Source organism: Megalops cyprinoides, chromosome 21, assembly GCF_013368585.1.
Source record: "Megalops cyprinoides isolate fMegCyp1 chromosome 21, fMegCyp1.pri, whole genome shotgun sequence".
Classification (NCBI taxonomy): Eukaryota; Metazoa; Chordata; class Actinopteri; order Elopiformes; family Megalopidae; genus Megalops; species Megalops cyprinoides.
Genome location: NC_050603.1, coordinates 2,804,187 through 2,824,399, shown reverse-complemented (window position 1 = coordinate 2,824,399; position 20,213 = coordinate 2,804,187). Strand labels below are relative to the sequence as shown.

At 49.5% G+C, this 20,213-nt stretch overlaps 1 protein-coding gene across 1 annotated transcript; it reads left to right on the top strand.

Annotated features, from left to right (window-relative positions):
• The first annotated feature begins 48 nt into the window (after positions 1–48).
• skiv2l (SKI2 homolog, superkiller viralicidic activity 2-like) lies at positions 49–20,213 on the top strand. The gene is made up of 29 exons (XM_036555414.1): positions 49–126; positions 1,142–1,263; positions 1,606–1,727; positions 2,031–2,148; positions 2,396–2,510; positions 3,029–3,103; positions 3,653–3,706; positions 4,412–4,575; positions 5,031–5,201; positions 5,492–5,637; positions 5,805–5,951; positions 6,771–6,855; positions 7,102–7,208; positions 7,578–7,724; positions 8,022–8,118; positions 8,742–8,954; positions 9,710–9,820; positions 10,099–10,210; positions 11,877–11,995; positions 12,545–12,676; positions 12,930–13,067; positions 14,056–14,160; positions 14,432–14,567; positions 15,713–15,839; positions 16,272–16,482; positions 16,872–16,982; positions 17,656–17,874; positions 19,578–19,718; positions 19,856–20,213. The coding sequence occupies exons 1-29, from the start codon at positions 114–116 to the stop codon at positions 20,054–20,056; spliced, it is 3,759 nt and encodes a 1,252-aa protein (XP_036411307.1). The 5' UTR covers positions 49–113; the 3' UTR covers positions 20,057–20,213.

Below are 20,213 nucleotides of genomic sequence, written 5' to 3'. Positions count from 1 at the left end.
TTCTCGTAGCACAAAATTCCGGTCCTCCAGCGTGACGACTTCCGCGTCCAGGAGTTTGTATCCGCCTGCCACTCTGACACTTTCTATAAACGAGAGCAACTGCAGTGGCAGCGATGGAGAAAATAGGTAAGAAATCCGATAATGGGATATATTTTTATTTTAAAGCCTTTTGTAATGGAGGAGGAGAAAAATACATTTCAGAAGCTGCTAACGGCAGGTTTTGTATAGCTAGCACAGTTAGCTAGTGGCGGTTATATTTCTCTGACACTCACTTGCTTGCATGGCATTTAATATTGTTTCTGTATTTCTCTGTCACTGTCATCGCTGTAAGATGATACTGTTTGTCAGCGAGCTCGCTGTTATTCGAGCCACAGCATTCTCTAACGACAGCGTGCTTGTGGACATACCAGTGGGATTCAGTCCCAAAGCTGAGTCATTTCAGAGAGTTTAGAAATGTCTGGTATTAGTGCGAAACCTGTCTCTCTCTGTCTCAACATCGCACAGTTCTGAAGAGTTGAACTTGTGGGAGTGATTATGTCTCGATCTCAAAACACTTTGTGTACACATCCTAAACTGAAAGCTCTGACTCCAGCTTACTAACCAACGAGTGGTTTCTTTTTCTGCGGTGCTCACAGCGTTTTAGACTGATTCTGGCTGCTGCAGAACTCAGGCTCAGGTGTATGTAGTGGAAAAAATTACACTAACACTTGCTTAAAGTCATCACAACTTAAGGACAGCATAATAGAACAGAATTCATTTAAGATTCATGCACTGGGCTTGCAGCTGCAGGTTCTGTTCATAGATGGAGTGAGGCACTTAACCTGGAAAACTACATTAAATGGCTGTACGATTGGACCACCTGTACGATTGGACCACCCCTGAAAGGGGAGCCAAGTAACATTCACTGGAAAAGGGAAGGGATCTACTAGGCAAATGAGTGATGTTGTTTCTCTGCATAGCAGTGTTTATTTTTGCATACTGATGATGTTACCTTCTCTGCTTCACATTGAAACTCCACCCCTACCCAGTATTCTCTTTCCTGGAATTGACCAATCCAGTATTTTCTCCCCTGGAATTGACCATTCCAGTGTGTTCTAATGTGGAATTGACCAATCGGAACTTGTCTTTTCTCCCTGTGCAGATTTGCCGCCTTTGGGGCCGGCTGACCTCCCTCTGTCGCTGCTGGAGATGGGCTGCTCAGGGCGGTTTGAGCTGATCTCTCAGCCAATCGCGTGCGGCCAGCCTCTACACCCACAGAGCACCGTGAGTGTTTGGGCAAGTGCGTGTCCCAGCCTTGCCCCTCCCCATCTGCTTCCCTTTCTTCTCAGGAATGCTTTTCCCTATAGCTGGGAGAGTGAGGCTTCATGAACCCCGCAGTGGGTGGAGCTACCACGTGTCATCAGTGCCAATGTGATTTGAACCTCTCATAGCATTTTGTTGTGGAGTGCAAGGCCTTAATATGTACACCTAGGTCAGTGATTGACAGTTTTTGGAAGCTCCACCCATTATAGGGTTTGTACTGCCCCACAGTCCTGTGGTTACACTTCTCGCCTGTTATCTCCCACACTCTTCCTCTCCTCACACTCTTCCTCCTCTCCCTCCCAGCTCCCCCACGGTCTGCCTCCGATCAGTCCAGACCTGCGCATGGAGGTGGAAAAACGTTTCCTGCGCGACCCAGAATGGCTTCCCATACACGACACCGACTCTGCCTTCCACAAGTTTTTAAAGTATGTTCTTCTGAGACTGTGTGCGCGTGTGTGTCTGTGTATGTGTATACATGTGTCTGTCTGTCTGTCAGTTTGTGTGTGTGTGTATACAGAATATGCATGTGTGTTTGTGTGTGTATGTGTGATAGTGTATGTATGTGTTTCTGTGTGTGTTGTTAGTGTGTGTGTAGATAGGAGGTAGCCGCTGTAACTGTGTGAATGCGTGCGTGTGTATGTGTGAGTTTGTGTGTTGTTACTGTATGTAGATGTGGATGTAGCCGCTGTAACAGCATGTGTCTGTGTGTGTGTGTGTGTGTGTGTCAGGCTGGCTCAGAGGGACAGACAGGTGGACTCTCTGCTGCACTGTACCGCCTCTCCCCTGCACTCTGGCCTGTCTGTGGTGCGGGACCCCACCACTGGGATGCTGCTGGACTTCACAGAGGTACACACCCAGCCACGCCCAAGCTGTACCTCTGCCGAAGTGCACCGTCCTGCCAGAAGCTAGCTGTCTTTTACTGTCCTTTCAGGTGGCAACGTCACTGTAGGAGCTTATCGTTTTTACCCACTTATTATCTGATAAATGGCTGCTTTCTCCTTTTTCTAATCGTGGAATTGTGGGATAGGAGTATATATGAAATATCCGTGAACACATATTTTTGTGTATACTCACAAATATGTCCCTCTGTCAGGTGCTGTTGGAGGACACAGGCCTGTCCGCGAAGAACTCGCTGTCCCTGCAGCGCCCCCCCGGGCCCCCCTCCGAAAGCCTCCGGGGGAGCAACACCAACTACCCCTTTCTGCCAGGTGGGTGGTCTGGGACCCCCCCCCATGAGGAATCAGGGTGATAAGGGTTGAGATGTGATGTGTCCACTTATTGCCAGACCAGAAGTAAAGCATCTGTGGAAACAAATGGTTACAGTTATTTTTAATAGTTATTCCATTCTGGTTTGACACCAATAAGTGGATACTGTATATGGACATTTTGTTTTTTCAGCCTGTTAAAATACCCCAGATAAGACGTCATGCCTCTCTGTCCTCTCTCTGTGTGAATACTGTTTTTATTCGACATTGACTACTCCCTCTGTCTCTCCTGCTCTCTCTGCTCAGTGCATTCACAGAGAGCGATTGTTTTCCTCTGGGTTTCTCTGTTAACGCAGGCTTTTAATATCGAGACCTGAGGGGTGACTCTGCCTTTATATTTAGCACAATGTTGTCAGAGTCTGTGTATCTGATGTTCTCTGTTAATGCCGAGTCCCTCAGTCATTTGCTCAAATTAAATCACTTTAAAACTGACTGTCTCTCTGTCTCCCCCTGTCTCTCAGGAGGGATGGAGGAGCTGACTCTGGAGCAGATTAAGAAGAAGACTGAGGCGGAGGAAGACATCGACTTTGAGAAAGGTGATTTCATTTAGCTGGGGGGAAATGTGGGGAGGGGCCAGAGAAAAGACCATCCTGGTCAGGTTCCCTTGTAACCATAGTGACTGAGAGATACTGCCAGTCAAAGCATTGGTGTAGACTCTGGAGTAGCAGCGTCCAGAGTCATAAAGCCCTGCTGAAGTGTAGTGCAGTACAAGAATACTACTCAGTGAAGAAGTCTTTTGATTCTGAAAGTAATGTTTTTCTTAAGGGCTATGTAGGGCTTCTGCTAGAATCCTAAAATCCAGAGAAAGTGTTTGTATGAGCATGTGAAGGATTTGTTAGCTTGCTTTGTAATGGCCAGTCAACCAACTTAGTCTTGGCAGCTCCAACCATACATGCCGTTCACACCGATTGACTTTTTGAGAACAGACCCACGTGTTGAACGATGGGAAGGCGGAGAGTTTGTAATGTGTCAGAGAGCAAATCTGGATGACACTGTGTGTAATGGGTTTGATGCTCCCTTCATGCATTGCGAGTGGTGTCTGTTATTGACAGTTTAGTGAAGTGTGTGTGTGGTTCCTCCTACAGGTTTACTCACAGTGGCCCCAGGGCTAAAGGCTGGGATGGACTTCAGTGACAGAGGTGTGTCTGTCTGGCTGTCTCTACCGTCTGTCTGTCTGGCTGTCTGTCTCTACTGTCTGGCTGGCTGTCTGTCTGTCTGTTTCTGCTGTCTGTCTGGCTGTGTGTCAGCTCTGCTTGTCAGTCTGTCCTGTCTGTCTGCCTGTCTGAACAGCTCTCATCTCTTGGAACATTGCCCAGTCCCTAGTTCTCTGTGTGTGTTTGTCTGAATTGCTGAATTCTCTGCACATTTCCAGCTAAAGTGTAAAAACAAAACCTGCAGAATGGCCCAGGAGCGCAAATGTGTTCTCAGATCTGAAAACATGATAACATACCTTGATTCTAACACTGAAGGTGATTCTAGTACTGCAGGTAATGGTTTAATGCACTTACCCATTCAATACACTTACACTGCATTTAAACAGCAACTGAACAAACCGTGGGAAACAGTGCATTTTATGATCAGATTAGATGCTTCCTGTACACTAAAGTAAGTATGCATTAAATCAAGTATGCGGTCAGAGGAGGTTGACTGCAACTGAACTAAACCTCAGTGTTATACCTGTACTGTACCACACCATGTGGTGTTTGCTGTCCAAAGTAAGATGAATACATGTGCACATTAATAGAGAACATCTACAAGCACATTCTGTCATGTTGATATAAAGTCCTTGGCCAGAGTAATCTGCATGGCGGTCTCTCATTATCGTGCTTTCACTCATCCTAAAGATACCAAAACCTCAGCGGGAGAGGTCAACCTGCTGTCCCTCCTCTCCAATTTTGATGACATCATTGACACTCGCCCTGAGGGAGAGGGAGGGGAGGGAGGGAAGAAGTCAGGTGACGTGCCTAAAATACCCCGTTCCAACAGCCTGGAAGACTTGGGGATCAAGGTATAGACCCTTTCACACCAAACAGTGACAGCTCTCTCGCTTTCAGCCACTCAGTGTTACCCATTGATATAAGTGGGTAATATTTTCTGGTACTTTTGGATTCTAGTGTAATTATTAATTTGCTCTGTGCAGGTGTTTTGAAACATAACCTTGTCATGTTACCACATTTTCAAAAACATTTATACTACATTTTTACTCCTCCGCCCTGTAATCTGCAACATTAGTGGTCAGCAGTGGTTGAGGAATGAAGTTGGGGTTATGTGTGTCACCATCAGTGTCACACTGACCCTGACCAATCACAGCGTGTATTGTGCAGCCTCACCTTCCGGCCACTGTGTGCTGTGTGGTGATTGGTGTGTGAAGCAGAGCAGTGCTCTTCAGTATGAGTGGAGTGATAGTGATGGCCGTATCAGTCCGGTCCCTGTAATTCGTCACCTTCTCCCCCTCCATCCCAGGAGTCTGCGCCCCCTCCTTCAACCGCAGCTGTCTCGTCGGCCGGGCTGAGCGAGGGAGGGAAGGGGAAGGAGGGAGAACAGGAGGCAGAGAAGAAGAGGTGGGCCATTCCTGTGGACATCAGCTCTCCCTGCGACGACTTCTACAAGCGCATTCCCGAGCCGGCCTTCAAGGTACCCTCTGAGCATGTGCGGACTGGAGTGTCGTAGCTGACCAATGATGTTCCAGCAGACTAATGGTGTGATACATTTCCAGCGATGTGACAGACCACTAGCATAATTACTAACCTGTAACAAAAATAACTCACCATGATGCAAGTAATCAATAACATGATGAGAAACTAATATTATAATGAATTAATCAGTAATGGAGCATAGGTGCATGTTAGTTAAATGTGAAATTTCTAAAATAATATTCACCTCCCCCTCCCTCCTCCCTCTCCTTCTCTCCCTCCCTCCCCCAGTGGCCATTTGAGCTGGACGGCTTTCAGAAGCAGGCAGTGTTGAGGCTGGAGGCTCATGACTCTGTTTTTGTTGCGGCTCACACCTCCGCCGGCAAGACTGTGGTGGCTGAGTACGCCATCGCTCTCTCCCAGAAGCACATGACCAGGTGTGTGTGTGTGCGCGCGCGTGTGTGTGTGTATGTGTGCGCGAGCTTCTCTGTGTTTGTCTGTCACCCTCTGTTATTTTTGGATCCATGGTAGTGCATTGTGGGGATTCTGCCAAACCAATGAGTTTGCATATTAACGCTCTCTCCCTCTCCCTCTGCTCTGATAGGACGATCTACACCTCTCCCATCAAGGCGCTGTCCAATCAGAAGTTCAGGGACTTTAAGAACACCTTTGGGGACGTGGGGCTGTTGACCGGGGATGTGCAGCTCAATCCAGAGGCCTCCTGCCTCATCATGACCACTGAGATCCTCAGGTGCCTGGCTCTGTGACACACTGACATTGTGACGCACTGACTCTGTGACACACTGACATTGTGACACACTGATACTCTCAGAGATAGCCTATGATAAAATGATATCATGATGCACTGATACTATAACACACTGATGCTGTGGCACACTGATGTTGTGACACACTGTGTCTGTGATGCACTGATACCATGACACACTGATACTGTGTCACAGTCTGTTACACCAACACTCCTCAATGATCCCCGTAATATGAAACACACAACTGTATGTTCTCCAGGACAAAGAGTGTATAGCGCATTGATACTCTCCCACTCCTACACTCTGTTACACTCATACTGTCACCGTGTTCTACAGGTCAAAAAGAATCACTCACCTTAAGAGTGATGCCCTCTAATTGAAAAACATTTTTATGACACAATACATAACACTGTACATAAAACAAACTGTCCAACAGCTTGTAGATGCCCCTTGATGGCTCCACCTTTCTTTGCCATGCTGGTTAGCGAGACCTGGCGGCATGTCTGTGTAGCACATCCCACACGGTGTGTAGAGTCCAGAGCTCCCAGCACTTTCCCTGGGCTCTGGGTACCTCCGCTCCAGTTTGGCTCCAAAGGGAGATGGGAGGTGGGATTTAGGACACAAGTCTGATGACTGCAGAGGCAAAACCACGCCCTCACGCCGCTGGCAGTGACAGCGGGTATACCCCATTACCGTGGCTGTACGCACCTCAGGAAGTGCTGTGGATCCACTGCACGGGTGAGAGCCATGCTCCGTGAAGGTGTGTAAGTCTGTGTGTGGCTAACGGAAACTCTGTCCTGAAGGTCCATGCTGTACAATGGCTCCGAGGTCATTCGGGATTTGGAGTGGGTGATCTTCGACGAGGTGCACTACATCAACGACGCAGAGGTGAGACAGCATCACCATGACTCTGTATTTAATGAGAGCCTGTCAGTCTGGCACTCAGAGGGGCCCTCCGCTGAAAAGTCATCTTTTTATATTTGGTCCACTGCCTTTAGTAAAGTGTGTGTACGGTTCTTTCAGCATTAACAGTTGAACTCAGTAATGTTACTGTCCCTGTCTCTCCCCCTCCCTCTCCCTCCCTGCCCTCTCTCTCTCTCTCTCTTTCCCCCTCTCTCTCTCTCTCTCTCTCAGAGGGGTGTGGTTTGGGAGGAGGTGCTGATTATGCTTCCTGATCATGTCAGTATCATCCTGCTCAGCGCCACGGTGCCCAACGCCCTGGAGTTCAGCGAGTGGATAGGGTACGCCCACGAGTGTGTGTGTGTGTGTGTGTGTGTCTAAAAAGTAAATTTAGTGCAATTCAATTTGCTTTACTGGCATTTAGTAAATATTGCCAAAGGAAATTACACAATGCAAAAAAATGACATTAAAAACATCAAATATAAATCTGAACCACTGAATAAATAGGAAGTCTGACCACCATAGTACTGAAATGGTGACAGTTGGACCCGGCAGCTCTGGAGGCTGTAACAGTGAAGTGTACGGCTGTGTGATGGTTCGTATGGTGTCAGTCAGGTGGTCTCTCACTGCCCCTCTGACAGGCTCTGGCTGTTGCTGAGCTGCCTGGGGGGCAGTGTGTCCCCCCCCTAACAGGCCTCTCTGCCCTGTAGGCGCATAAAGAAGAGGCCCATCTACGTGATCAGCACCGTGAAGAGGCCGGTCCCACTGGAACACTACCTCTACACCGGCAACAGCACCAAGACCCAGAAAGAGCTCTTCCTTCTGGTCGACGCTGCCGGAAACTTCCTGACCAAAGGGTGAAACGGCGCCCCCTAACATTCATTCATTCATTTACACCAGCACTTCCCAAACCTCTCCTGGAGTACCCCTTGTCCTGCATGTTTTAGATCTCTCCCTGCTTCAACACAGCTGATTCAAAATCAATTCATTATGAACTCCTGAAGCTGCTTAATAACAAACTGATCCAGTTTAAATCATGAACTTTTACTTTTCCTTTTACTGTGTGAATCAGACTTTGTGGTATTCAGTTCAACACTGTCTGGTCCAGTTGCTTGTGGACATTGGGAGATCTGGGATATGCCTCGTGTCTGCAGGTACTATGCGGCTGTGGAGGCTAAGAAGGAGCGCACCAGCAAACACGCCCAGTCTTTCGGAGCCAAGGGATCCTCCCAGAGCACCACAGCCACACAGGTAACGCACCTGTCTGTCTGTCTGTATGTCTGTCTCACTGTCTCTATAGCCACACAGGTAACACACCTGTCTGTCTGTCCAACTTACTGTCTCTATAGCCACACAGGTAACGCACCTGTCTGTCTGTATGTCTGTCTCACTGTCTCTATAGCCACACAGGTAACGCACCTGCCTGTCTGTCTGTATGTCTGTCTCACTGTCTCTATAGCCACACAGGTAACGCACCTGCCTGTCTGTCTGTATGTCTGTCTCACTGTCTCTATAGCCACACAGGTAACGCACCTGCCTGTCTGTCTGTATGTCTGTCTCACTGTCTCTATAGCCACACAGGTAACGCACCTGCCTGTCTGTCTGTATGTCTGTCTCACTGTCTCTATAGCCACACAGGTAACGCACCTGCCTGTCTGTCTGTATGTCTGTCTCACTGTCTCTATAGCCACACAGGTAACGCACCTGCCTGTCTGTCTGTCTGTCTGTCTCACTGTCTCTATAGCCAGACAGGTAATGCACCTGTCTGTCTGTCTGTATGTCTGTCTCACTGTCTCTGTAGCCACACAGGTGAAGCACCTGTCTGTCTGTCTGTCTGTCTGTCTGTCTGACTCTGTCCCCTCCCCCTCCGGCAGGACCGGGCGGTGTGGTTGGCCCTCCTGCACTTCCTGTCTCAGCGGCAGCAGACTCCGGTGGTGGCCTTCACCTTCTCGCGCTCCCGCTGCGATGACAACGCCCGCTCGCTGTCCTCCATGGACCTCACCAACTCCGTGGAGAAGAGCGAGATCCACTCCTTCTTCCAGAAGAGCCTGAGCCGCCTCCGAGGCGGAGACCGCCAGCTGCCTCAGGTTCGAGCACAGCCACTCCGTAGCCCCACCCCTTTGGCCTTGAGGGTCAAAGATACGTGTTCTGATCATAAGAAAACAATAACGGATTGAAATTACACAGTGCCTTTCGAGGATGTCGGAGCACAGTCCATGAGGGTATTTGGAATCTTGTACCTTGCTGTGTGAATTCAGCACAGGCCAATGCACATTTACCTGCACAGATGTTAGATGTTGCCTACATTGTTCCATGTACAGCTGGGTGTTTTACTGAAACAGTTTAAGTAACTGTCGTTAAACCACAGCACCACAGTACTGCCCTGTGTGGCTGTGTCAGCAGCCCTCTCACAAACAGCCCTTTAAATAAAATGGAAAATATAGCATATGGCCACCAGGCTGTGGGGCCTGGGGTTGACATCTTTACTGTCAGTGACCTGTAACGCCACCCAACCTGTTGGTGGTCACGGTGCTCGTTGCCGTGACAATACCTGCCAGAGTACATACTGCAGTGTGCCCTTGTGCTTGTTGCCAAGACAATACCTGCTGGAGTGCATATTGTGGTGTGACACCAAGCTTGTTGTCATAACGATACTTGCTGGTGGTGTTGAGGTGTGTGCCACAGTGCTGGGTTGCCATGACAATACCTGCCAGAGATGTTGAGGTGTGTGGCAGCGCTGGTTGCTGTGACGATACGTGCCAGATGTGTGAGGTGTGTGCCACAGTGCTGGTTGCCGTGACGATACCTGCCGGATGTGTGAGGTGTCTGTGACTCTCTGCAGATCCTGCTGATGAGGGACCTGCTGAAGAGGGGCATCGCTGTGCACCACAGCGGCATCCTGCCCATCCTCAAGGAGGTCATCGAGATGCTCTTCTCCCGAGGACTGGTGAAGGTGTGTGTAAGCCCCGCCCACCCAGTGCTGCCAGCCCCGCTCACTGAGCGGCTCCACCCCACTCTCATCCCACCCCCCCAAATCCCGCCTCCCCCAGCTTCAGCCCCACCCACTGACTGCTGCCGCTGCAGTCTGCATGGTTTGCTGGTGAGGTAGCGATTAGGTAGTTGATGGATGGATGGGTGCATTAATTTGTCAGTTGATTCAGAGATGTTCATTACACCCTGTCCTGTCTCCTCCTGAAGGGCTTGACTGATTGATGGTATTCTCTCCTCCAGGTCTTGTTTGCCACAGAGACGTTCGCCATGGGCGTGAACATGCCTGCGAGGACGGTGGTGTTCGACAGCATCCGAAAACACGATGGGACGGGCTTCAGAAACCTGCTGCCTGGTACCGTATCGCCCCCCGCCCTGCACACACAGGGGTTACGCAACCCTCTCTGTGCCCCGGGGCTCTGATGACGGACCCGTTACACAACAACCCCCCCCCCCCCCACCCCCCCCACCCGTCTCTGTGCGTCACTGTCAGCATCTTGGGGTGTGAGGCACTTCAGACAGTCTCTCTGCACAGTGCTCTGTAGTCTTAACCTGTCTGCAGCAATTACTGCCTGTGTGGTCTTTGTGCACTGCAGTCCCTGTGCTCGAGCTCTGTAGTCTCTGCTTCCATCTCTGTGCTCTGCGGTCTCTGTGCTGCAGTCTCTGTGCTGTATTCACTGTGCTGCAGTCTCTGTGCACTGCAGTCTCTGTGCACTGCAGTCTCTGTGCTGTAGTCTCTGTGTGCTGAATTCACTGTGCTGCAGTCTCTGTGCACTACAGTCTCTGTGCACTGCAGTCTCTGTGCTGTAGTCTCTGTGCGCTGTATTCACTGTGCTGTAGTCTCTGTGTGCTGCGTTCACTGTGCTGATTTCCCTGTGCTGTATTCTCTGTAGTCTCTGTGCTCTGTACTGTCTCTGTGCCCCGGGCTGTAATCCGCCCTGTGACGGGGTCCTGGTGACATAATGGGGTTATGCGCGTGTTGTGAGAGCGTGCAGTAATCAGCACACAGCCTCTGAAGACTGCAGCAGCAGATCATTCATAATGCAGGACAGAATGATGCTGTCTATACTACTCTCTACTCTCCAGAGCAATACGGAGCAGTACCTTATCAACGGTGACATGTACATTATACCTGCAGTCTGCAGTATTAATACGCATTTATTTCTGCTTTCTTTATGTTGTGTACAGTATAAAGCCCTAGCCTTCATGCTCAGTATGAAGTGTTCATCGGAGATTAGAGTATTAACCCTTTGTCTGTGCTGTACAATGGAAGGTATGCAGTACTAACCCTGTTTCTGTGTGAACTATGCAATACACAGTGTACTGATCGTTTTCACTGTGTATACGGCAAATGCTACATTAATGCAAATCACAGGAGCCACTGGGAGACAGAAGGATCACAGGCACAGAACAGCCAGCAGCACAGTGACTGTGCATAAGTTCAGTGCTAAAATATGAGCATGGTGCAGTATCTGTGTCAGTGTGTGCATACTGTCTAAGAATTCTCCTGGAGGTGATCATACTGTACCCACATCATTCTAATGAGCACATACAGTGGTGCCTGCTACTTTGTTATATTTATTATTGATTATTACTTATTTTGTTATTGATTTATGTTTATTATATTAATTACACGAATGAAGATCTGTGAAAGCCACACTTGGGGACGCCGGTGTCTCTCTCTGTGCCTGCAGTGTACATCAGAGGCAGAGCCCGGCCTGGCAGGCCGTGCCAGAGCCGTTCCGTCTGAGCTCGTAATCGAGTGTCTGGATGGATGCCGAGGTTGAGTCTCTGCAGACGACCGTGCACGTTTGGCGAAACATCAAAGCAAGGGGCGCACCTTTGTGACACAGTCACCTGCGTTCACTCAACGTAATAACTGATATGATTATGTACATGTGATTATGGAATGAAGAGCTCGCAGGGAAGAAAAACCAGAATCATCTCTGGCACCAGGGTACCCCCCCCCCCCCAGGTGCCAGCTTCAGGGTGTTAACCCTTTCCTGTCCTGTGCGGTGTAGGGGAGTACATCCAGATGGCCGGCCGGGCAGGGCGGAGGGGCCTGGACGCCACGGGAACCGTCATTATCCTCTGCAAGTCGGGCGTGCACGACATGGGCGAACTCCACGTCATGATGCTGGTGCGTCTGTGTGTCCGTCTGTCCGTCTGGGCATTGAGGCTCCGTGTTAAACACCCTGCGTGAGACCAGCCACTGAGCAGCTCAGCGTGAAACCCGCGTGAGCAGACCCTGAGGCCACGCCAGGCTGAGAGACCGAAGCACAGTCTTTGTTATTAATCCGGGTAGTCAGCATGTTTGATCAGTCAGTTTAATAAATGAGTGGCTTTTGTGAGCAGGGATAGATTTGATGGTAAAGGCTTTATGTGGTTGGTTAGGATTTGGAGGAGTTAGAGGCTTAAGAAGAGACTAGTCTGAACTGTAACAGTCAAAATACTGATGGAGTTCCTGACATCAGAAAACTGTGAGGAGCAGAAAATACCCACCAGTGCCAATGCAGTTAAGTCCAAGATCGCTGTGAATAACAGTTGTTGCATTCACTTTACAGATGTTAACGGGAGCTGTTGGTAAATAAGAGCTTTCTATTCAGCACGGAATGTCTGAAATTTCCAGGATACCATACGTACATTTTCAGTGTGTCTCGGTGAATCTGACGCACTTCCTGTCTCTCAGGGGAAGCCCACGGTGCTGCAGTCCCAGTTCAGACTCACCTACACCATGATCCTGAACCTGCTGCGCGTGGAGGCCCTGCAGGTCACCGACATGATGAGGAGGAGCTTTTCAGAGAGCCACAGAGACACTCAGGTACTACATCTCCCAGCAGCCCCCTGGGAAGAGCCCACAGGGACACTCAGGCACTACATATCCCAACTATCCCTCAGAAAAAGGCCATAGAGAGATCCAGACACTGCATCTCTTAGCACCCTCAAGGGCTGCTGCCAGAAAGACACTCAGATACTACATCTCCCAGCTGCCATTGGAGTAGAGGTCATAGAGCCAGTCAAGTACTATATCTCCCAGCATCTTTTCTGACTGCCCTCCCCTCTGTGTGTGTCAGGCCCATGAGCGGCGGATCACCCAGCTGAAGCAGCAGCTTGCCTCCCTCCCTCCTTTCGATACTGAGGGTCAGCTGGCTGACATCCTGCCCTACTACCACACCCTGACTGAGCTGCGCATTACCACCGAGGGCCTACAGGTACCGCACGCTGACACACACTGACACACACTGACACACACCTCTCTTCACTGACACACACTGACACATACTGACACACACTGACACATACCTCTCTTCACTGACACACACTGACACACACTGACACATACCTCTCTTCACTGACACACACGATTCAATGCTGGCACACACTCACTCATACTGACTCCAACAAACGAATGCACTGACACATACTGACACACACTGACACATACCTCTCTTCACTGACACACACTGACACACACTGACACATACCTCTCTTCACTGACACACACTGACACACACTGACACATACCTCTCTTCACTGACACATACTGACACACACTGACACACACCTCTCTTCACTGACACACACTGACACATACCTCTCTTCACTGACACACACTGACACATACTGACACACACTGACACACACCTCTCTTCACTGACACACACTGACACGTACTGACACACACTGACACACACCTCTCTTCACTGACACACACTGACACATACCTCTCTTCACTGACACACACTGACACACACTGACACATACTCACACATACTGACACACACTGACACACACCTCTCTTCACTGACACACACTGACACATACCTCTCTTCACTGACACACTGACACATACTGACACACACTGACACACACCTCTCTTCACTGACACACACTGACACATACTGACACACACTGACACATACCTCTCTTCACTGACACACACTGACACACACTGACACATACTGACACACACTGACACACACCTCTCTTCACTGACACACACTGACACATACTGACACACACTGACACATACTGACACACACTTTCATACTCCGTTTTACGCAAACACACATCGACATGTGCTGACACACTGACACGCAGTGTCACACTGTGCCACATTGACACACTGCAGTCATTACCCTGATCTGTGATCAGCACTAACGCACTGTGTTTAACCCTCTGTCCCCGGATCTGAATCAGAGGGCTGTGCTGGAGTCAGTCAGTGGGCTGAAGGCTCTGTCTGTGGGCCGCGTGGTGGTGGTGAACAATGCTCAGCACTGCAACGCCCTGGGAGTCATTCTGCAGGTGTGTGTGTGTGTTTCAGCTCGACCGACTGCACTCTCTCTCTGTCCGCTGCTCTCCCTGCTGCTGTCAGCACCTTGTGTTCAGGTTTAGGTCCCCTGTTCACACAGTGTGCATGATGATATCTTCCTACATCCACCTCTGTTCGCAGTTAATGTGTCAAGTCATCTCTTCTGATGCCTCTCTCCCATCTCTGTCCTGCACTCCACCTCTTCCTCTGTCTCTATTTACTGTCTGTCTTCTTCTCTCCCCCTATCTCTCCATCCCCCCCCAGGTATCCAGTGATTCAGTGAACCGCACCTTCACTGCTCTCATCCTGTGTGAGAAAGGGAATGAGGAAATGGGGGCGGAGCCACCCAAAGCCAGGCCCCTCCCTCACCTGCACAGCACTGCCCTCTTCATACCTGAGGGTGGGTTACACAGCAGCAGACACATGTACACAACTCACACACATCCTCCCATTACAAATATCTGTAGCACTGTAACACATATTCTTCCATTACACATACCTGTAATACTGTAACACGTATTCTCCCATTAGATACCTGTAACACTGTAACGCACATTCTCCCATTACAGATAACTGCAGAACTGTAGCACACATTATTCCATTACAGATACCTGTAACACTGTAACACTGCACTTGTCAAGATGTAAACCAGTCCTGCTGGTTGTTGTGTCGTGTGTTGTGTGTGTAGGCTGTGCTGTTGTGCTGTGTGTGTGTGTGTGTGTGTGTGTGTGTGTGTGTGTGTGTGTAGGCTGTGCTGTTGTGCTGTGTGTGTGTGTGTGTGTGTGTGTGTAGGCTGTGCTGTTGTGCTGTGTGTGTGTGTGTGTGTGTGTGTGTAGGCTGTGCTGTTGTGCTGTGTGTGTGTGTGTGTGTGTGTGTGTGTGTGTGTGTGTGTGTGTAGGCTGTGCTGTTGTGCTGTGTGTGTGTGTGTGTGTGTGTGTGTGTGTGTGTAGGCTGTGCTGTTGTGCTGTGTGTGTAGGCTGTGCTGTTGTGCTGTGTGTGTGTGTTGTGTTGTGTGTGTGTGTGTGTGTGTAGGCTGTGCTGTTGTGCTGTGTGTGTGTGTTGTGTTGTGTGTGTAGGCTGTGCTGTTGTGCTGTGTGTGTAGGCTGTGCTGTTGTGCTGTGTGTGTGTGTTGTGTTGTGTGTGTGTGTGTGTGTGTGTGTAGGCTGTGCTGTTGTGCTGTGTGTGTAGGCTGTGCTGTTGTGCTGTGTGTGTGTGTTGTGTTGTGTGTGTGTGTGTGTGTGTGTAGGCTGTGCTGTTGTGCTGTGTGTGTAGGCTGTGCTGTTGTGCTGTGTGTGTGTGTGTGTGTGTGTGTAGGCTGTGCTGTTGTGCTGTGTGTGTAGGCTGTGCTGTTGTGCTGTGTGTGTGTGTGTGTGTGTGTGTGTAGGCTGTGCTGTTGTGTTGTGTGTGTGTGTGTGTGTGTGTGTGTGTGTGTGTGTGTGTGTGTGTGTAGGCTGTGCTGTTGTGTTGTGTGTGTGTGTGTGTGTGTGTGTGTGTGTAGGCTGTGCTGTTGTGCTGCATGTTGCTGACTGTGTTGTTGTGCATCAGGCCCCTGCAGTCACACGGTGCAGAAGCTGAAGCTGCAGGATATTTCTGCCATCACTGTGAAAACCCTGAAAGTCATTCCAGAGCGGATCATCGACAACTACAACAAGCGGCAGCAGCCTCGCTTCAGGTGTGTGTGTGATACTGTGTGTGATACTGTGTGTGATACTGTGTGTGTGTGTGTGTGATACTGTGTGTGTGTGTGATACTGTGTGTGTGTGTGACACTCTCCCAAACTGATGCAGTCCCACAAATAGAGACAAAGAGTCACGTGATGTCAGGCAAGTCTGCATCGCAGATGCAGCCTCCTAAACATGCTGGTGCACTGCCTGTGTTAACTAGTGGAGAGCTGCAGGACTGTATGTTACTATCATATTCTGATGTCACATGACCGACCTGAGCGAGTGATGACTCACAGAGGGCGGGCAGAGTCATGTTGTCAGGGCAACATGTGTTCTATCCACCTTTGCTCTCGTTCTTTTTCCCCCTTCCCTCTCTTTCCTGCCTCTCTCCTCCTTCTCCTTTCTTACCCTTCCTCCCTCTCACTCTGTCTGTCTGTCAGGCTCGACCCTCCAGGGCAGGCCATCTCCACGGCAACGCAAGAGCTCCTCCGATTGGCCGAGGCGAACCCTGAAGGTGTGCCGACCCTCGACCCTGTGAATGACCTCCAGCTGAAAGCGGTGGAGGTGGTGGAGGGGTCTCTGCGGGTGCGAGCTTTGCAGGAGAGTCTGAAAGACTTCGGCTGCGTCCACTGCCCCACTTTCTCTGAGCAGGTAGGCGTGTGTGTGTGTGTGTGTGTGTGTGTGTGTGTGTGTGCGCGCACATTCAACTTCTCTTGTCACTGTACAGGGTGTGTAATTTAAAATCCCTCTCTCCTTCTTCTCCTCTCCTTTCTTTTCTCTTTCTCCATCTCCATCTTTCTCCATCTCTATCTTTTCCCATTTCTTTCTGTGTCTCTCTCTAAATCTCAACTTTCAAACTTTCAAAACACTTCATTAGCATAGAGGGCACTGCAGAAGATACCGCTAAAGCTTTGAAAGCTCTGAATGGAACACAGCTTATTAAAATACAGTGATAGCCAAAAATTGCTTGTAACAGTGACAGGTTTTAAGTGGAAATTCCACTGAACTATATAGACTATATCTGTCTCTCTCTGCCCCAGTTCATACGCGTGCAGGAGAGGATGACGGTCCAGGAGGAGCTGGACAAGCTGCTGTTCCTGGTCTCAGATCAGTCTCTATCCCTGCTTCCTGAGTACCACCAGAGGATCAAGGTCTGTCCTGCACATCACACCATACCTGTCTGTCTGTCTGCCTGTCTCACTGAATGAAGAACCCCCTCCACAGTCCCACTCCTCTGGATGTGCAGTTTACCTCAGTAAACGTTACACTTCTGAAGTTAAAAGCAAGTAATTCACTTTCCTGTCTGTCAAGTTTTAAATAAGCAAAAATAAGTGAGTGTTTGGTCACACATACCCCGAGGTTATGAACCTGGTTATGGTTATGGATGTGGTTGTGGTATAAATGAATATAGTGGTTATGGTTATGGCCATTTTACTGATATACATATGATTATGGTTATGGTGGCTGTGGTGTAAATGAGGGTTGGCGTTAGGAGTTAGGGGTACGGGTTAGGGTTAAGGTTATGGTTAGGGGAAGGGGAAGGGGTAGGGTTATGGTTAGGGTTAGGGTTAGGGTTAGGGTTAAGGTTATGGTTAGGGGAAGGGGAAGGGGTAGGGTTATGGTTATGGTTAGGGTTAGGGTTAGGGTTATGGTTATGGTTATGGTTAGGGGAAGGGGAAGGGGTAGCGTTATGGTTAGGGTTAGGGTTATGGTTATGGTTATGGTTAGGGGAAGGGTTAGGGTTAGGGTTATGGTTATGGTTAGGGTTAGGGTTAGGGTTAGGGTTATGGTTACGGTTATATTATGGCGCTGTCTCCCCCGCAGGTTCTCCAGCACCTGAACTACGTGGACAGCAGTGGGGCGGTGCAGCTGAAAGGGCGGGTGGCATGTCAGATCAGTAGCCACGAGCTGCTGCTCACCGAGCTGCTGTTTGAGAACACCCTGAGCCCGCTCGCCCCCGAGGAGAGCGCCGCCCTGCTGTCCTGCCTGGTGTTTACACAGAACACGCAGACCGTGCCCCACATCACCAGCACCCTGCAGGAGGTACGTGAGTGTGAGTGTGAGTGTGAGTGTGAGTGTGAGTGTGCATGTGTGTGTGCATGTGTGTGTGCATGTGTGTGTGCATGTGTGTCTGTCTGTCCTATAGAGCAGGAGTGTGTGTGTATTCATGACTTGCTGTGTGCGTATATGAAGAGGAAGTATGAGTGTGTGAGAGAGTACGACTGTGTGTGTGCGCGTGTATCATAGACCATGAGCTTGTACATGTGCACATGACTGTATTAGTGTGTGCCAGAGTGAGCGAGACGTGCTCGCCTGCATGAGCAAGCGTGTATGTAGATGTTCGTGTGTGTGCGTTCGTACCCTTTGCTGGAGTCTGAGCACATGCATCTCTGAGCTCTCTCTGTGAGCGTGTCGGCTCTCTCTGTGAGCGTGTCGGCTCTCTCTGTGAGCGTGTCGGCTCTCTCTGTGAGCGAGTCGGCTCTCTCTGTGAGCGAGTCGGCTCTCTCTGTGAGCGAGTCGGCTCTCTCTCAGGTTGTGAGTGCATCTTTTTCTTGTTCTCCGTCCTGTGGTGTGGCACGAAGCTCACCTGTGCGCTGTGAAAGCTTTAAAACACTGCGTTCGCCGGTTTTGACTCTAGCTGACTGCTCTGTCAAACAAAGTATCACTTTGATTGATGTTTTTTTTTGCCACTGGATATCCTCTGGCAGTTACCTGTGCAAAAATGAAATATATTGTAATATTCTGAGAAACATGTTATTCAGTCCAAGAGTACATTACAACTACATTTAAAATATATTGATACAAAGCAGAAATATATTGCAATATACCTAAATGGCAATATTTGAATATTTTAAATATATTGATTGAGCTAAAAATATATTCTGTGTAATATATTCTCAGTATTTCTTCCATATATTGTATTTGTGTATGGGCCTTCCTTACAGTTATGGGCTGCTGGACGTGTGTGTGTTCCAACAGAAGGACGGAAGTAAACACGTTTCTCTGCATTTTCTGTTTATTTGAGCTCCTGAAACACATGAGTAGTACAGACAGATATTCTCCTTTTATTGTGAGTAATTACCTGTTCAATGGAGTGTAGAGTAATTAATTGAGCCAGCTAATTAATCCTAATTGAGAGAGCTGCCCCCAGGTTTGTTCAAGAGGCAGATAATAAGGAAAGTGGGTGGAATCAGATGCTTTGTCTCTGTCTTTAAACTGTACAAAGGCACCTCACAGCACACACTTCTGACAGTACGGATTTTTAGCATGTTAAAAGATGTAGAGGTCAGATGAAGGAGCTGCACGCAGTTAACCTAATTTACATCATTGGATGTTTATCATTCCAATTCCAATTTATCATTGGAATGATCCCCAGCAGACACCTCTGCCTCCGGGACCAGGGCAGGGAGCCAAGGGGGGGCACCCTGCTCCACCCGAAAAGCGGGGAGCATAAACAGACTGTGGGGAAGATGGAGAGACACGGAAGGGCGGTAAAGATTGGGAGAGGACCAGAGAGGGGGGTCGATTTCTGTCTCTGACTTGTGTAGCCGTCTCTTGAAATTTGAGGGATGAGAAGCTTCGTAAAAAGCACCTCAAAGCACTTTCAGTGTTGAACCCTCTTCTCTTTCTTTGTCTTTCTCTCCGTCTCCCTCCTTTTGATCTTAAATTCAAATTCTCTCTCTCTCCCTCTGTCCTCTATTTCTTTCTCTCTCTCTCCCTCTCGCTCCCCCCCCACCCCCCCGCAGAGTATCGATCGAGTCCTCAGCTTGGCACAGAGAATCGGCGAGCTGCAGAAGGATTGTGGGATTTCACAGACGGCGGAAGACTTCGTGGCCCAGTTCAAGTTCGGGCTGACTGAGGTGGTTTACTGCTGGGCGCGAGGCATGGTGAGTGGCTCTGTCTCTCAGTCAGTGTGTATATACTGTATTAATCTCTCTCTCAGTGCAGTGTTAATATACTGTAGTGTACAGTCAGTCAGTGTGTATATACTTTATTTACCTCTCTCTCTCTCTCTGTCTATCAGCCCTTCTCTGAGATCGCGCAGCTGACGGACGTGCAGGAGGGCACGGTGGTGCGCTGTATCCAGCGTTTGGACGAGGTTCTGCGGGAGGTGCGGCAGGCGGCCCGCATTGTGGGGGACTCCGTCCTGGGCAGCAAGATGGAGAGGGCCTCCCTGGCCATCCGGCGGGACATCGTGTTCACCGCCTCCCTCTACACCCACTGAGACAGGGGGAGAGGGAGAGAGAGTGAGACCGAGTGATTGAGAGTGAGAGTGAGAGTGAGAGTGAGAGTGCGTCAGACAGCGTGTTAGTGTGTCAGTGTGAGTGCACCAGATAGAGTGAGGATGTGTTTGTGGGAGAGAGAGATGCAGATAGGGAAAG

Coding starts and splice junctions, on each gene's coding strand:
- skiv2l (XM_036555414.1), top strand. Junction 14,568..15,712: donor TGCCCTCTTCATACCTGAGG/GTGGGTTACACA, acceptor GTTGTGCATCAG/GCCCCTGCAGTCACACGGTG. Junction 16,983..17,655: donor AGTACCACCAGAGGATCAAG/GTCTGTCCTGCA, acceptor TCTCCCCCGCAG/GTTCTCCAGCACCTGAACTA.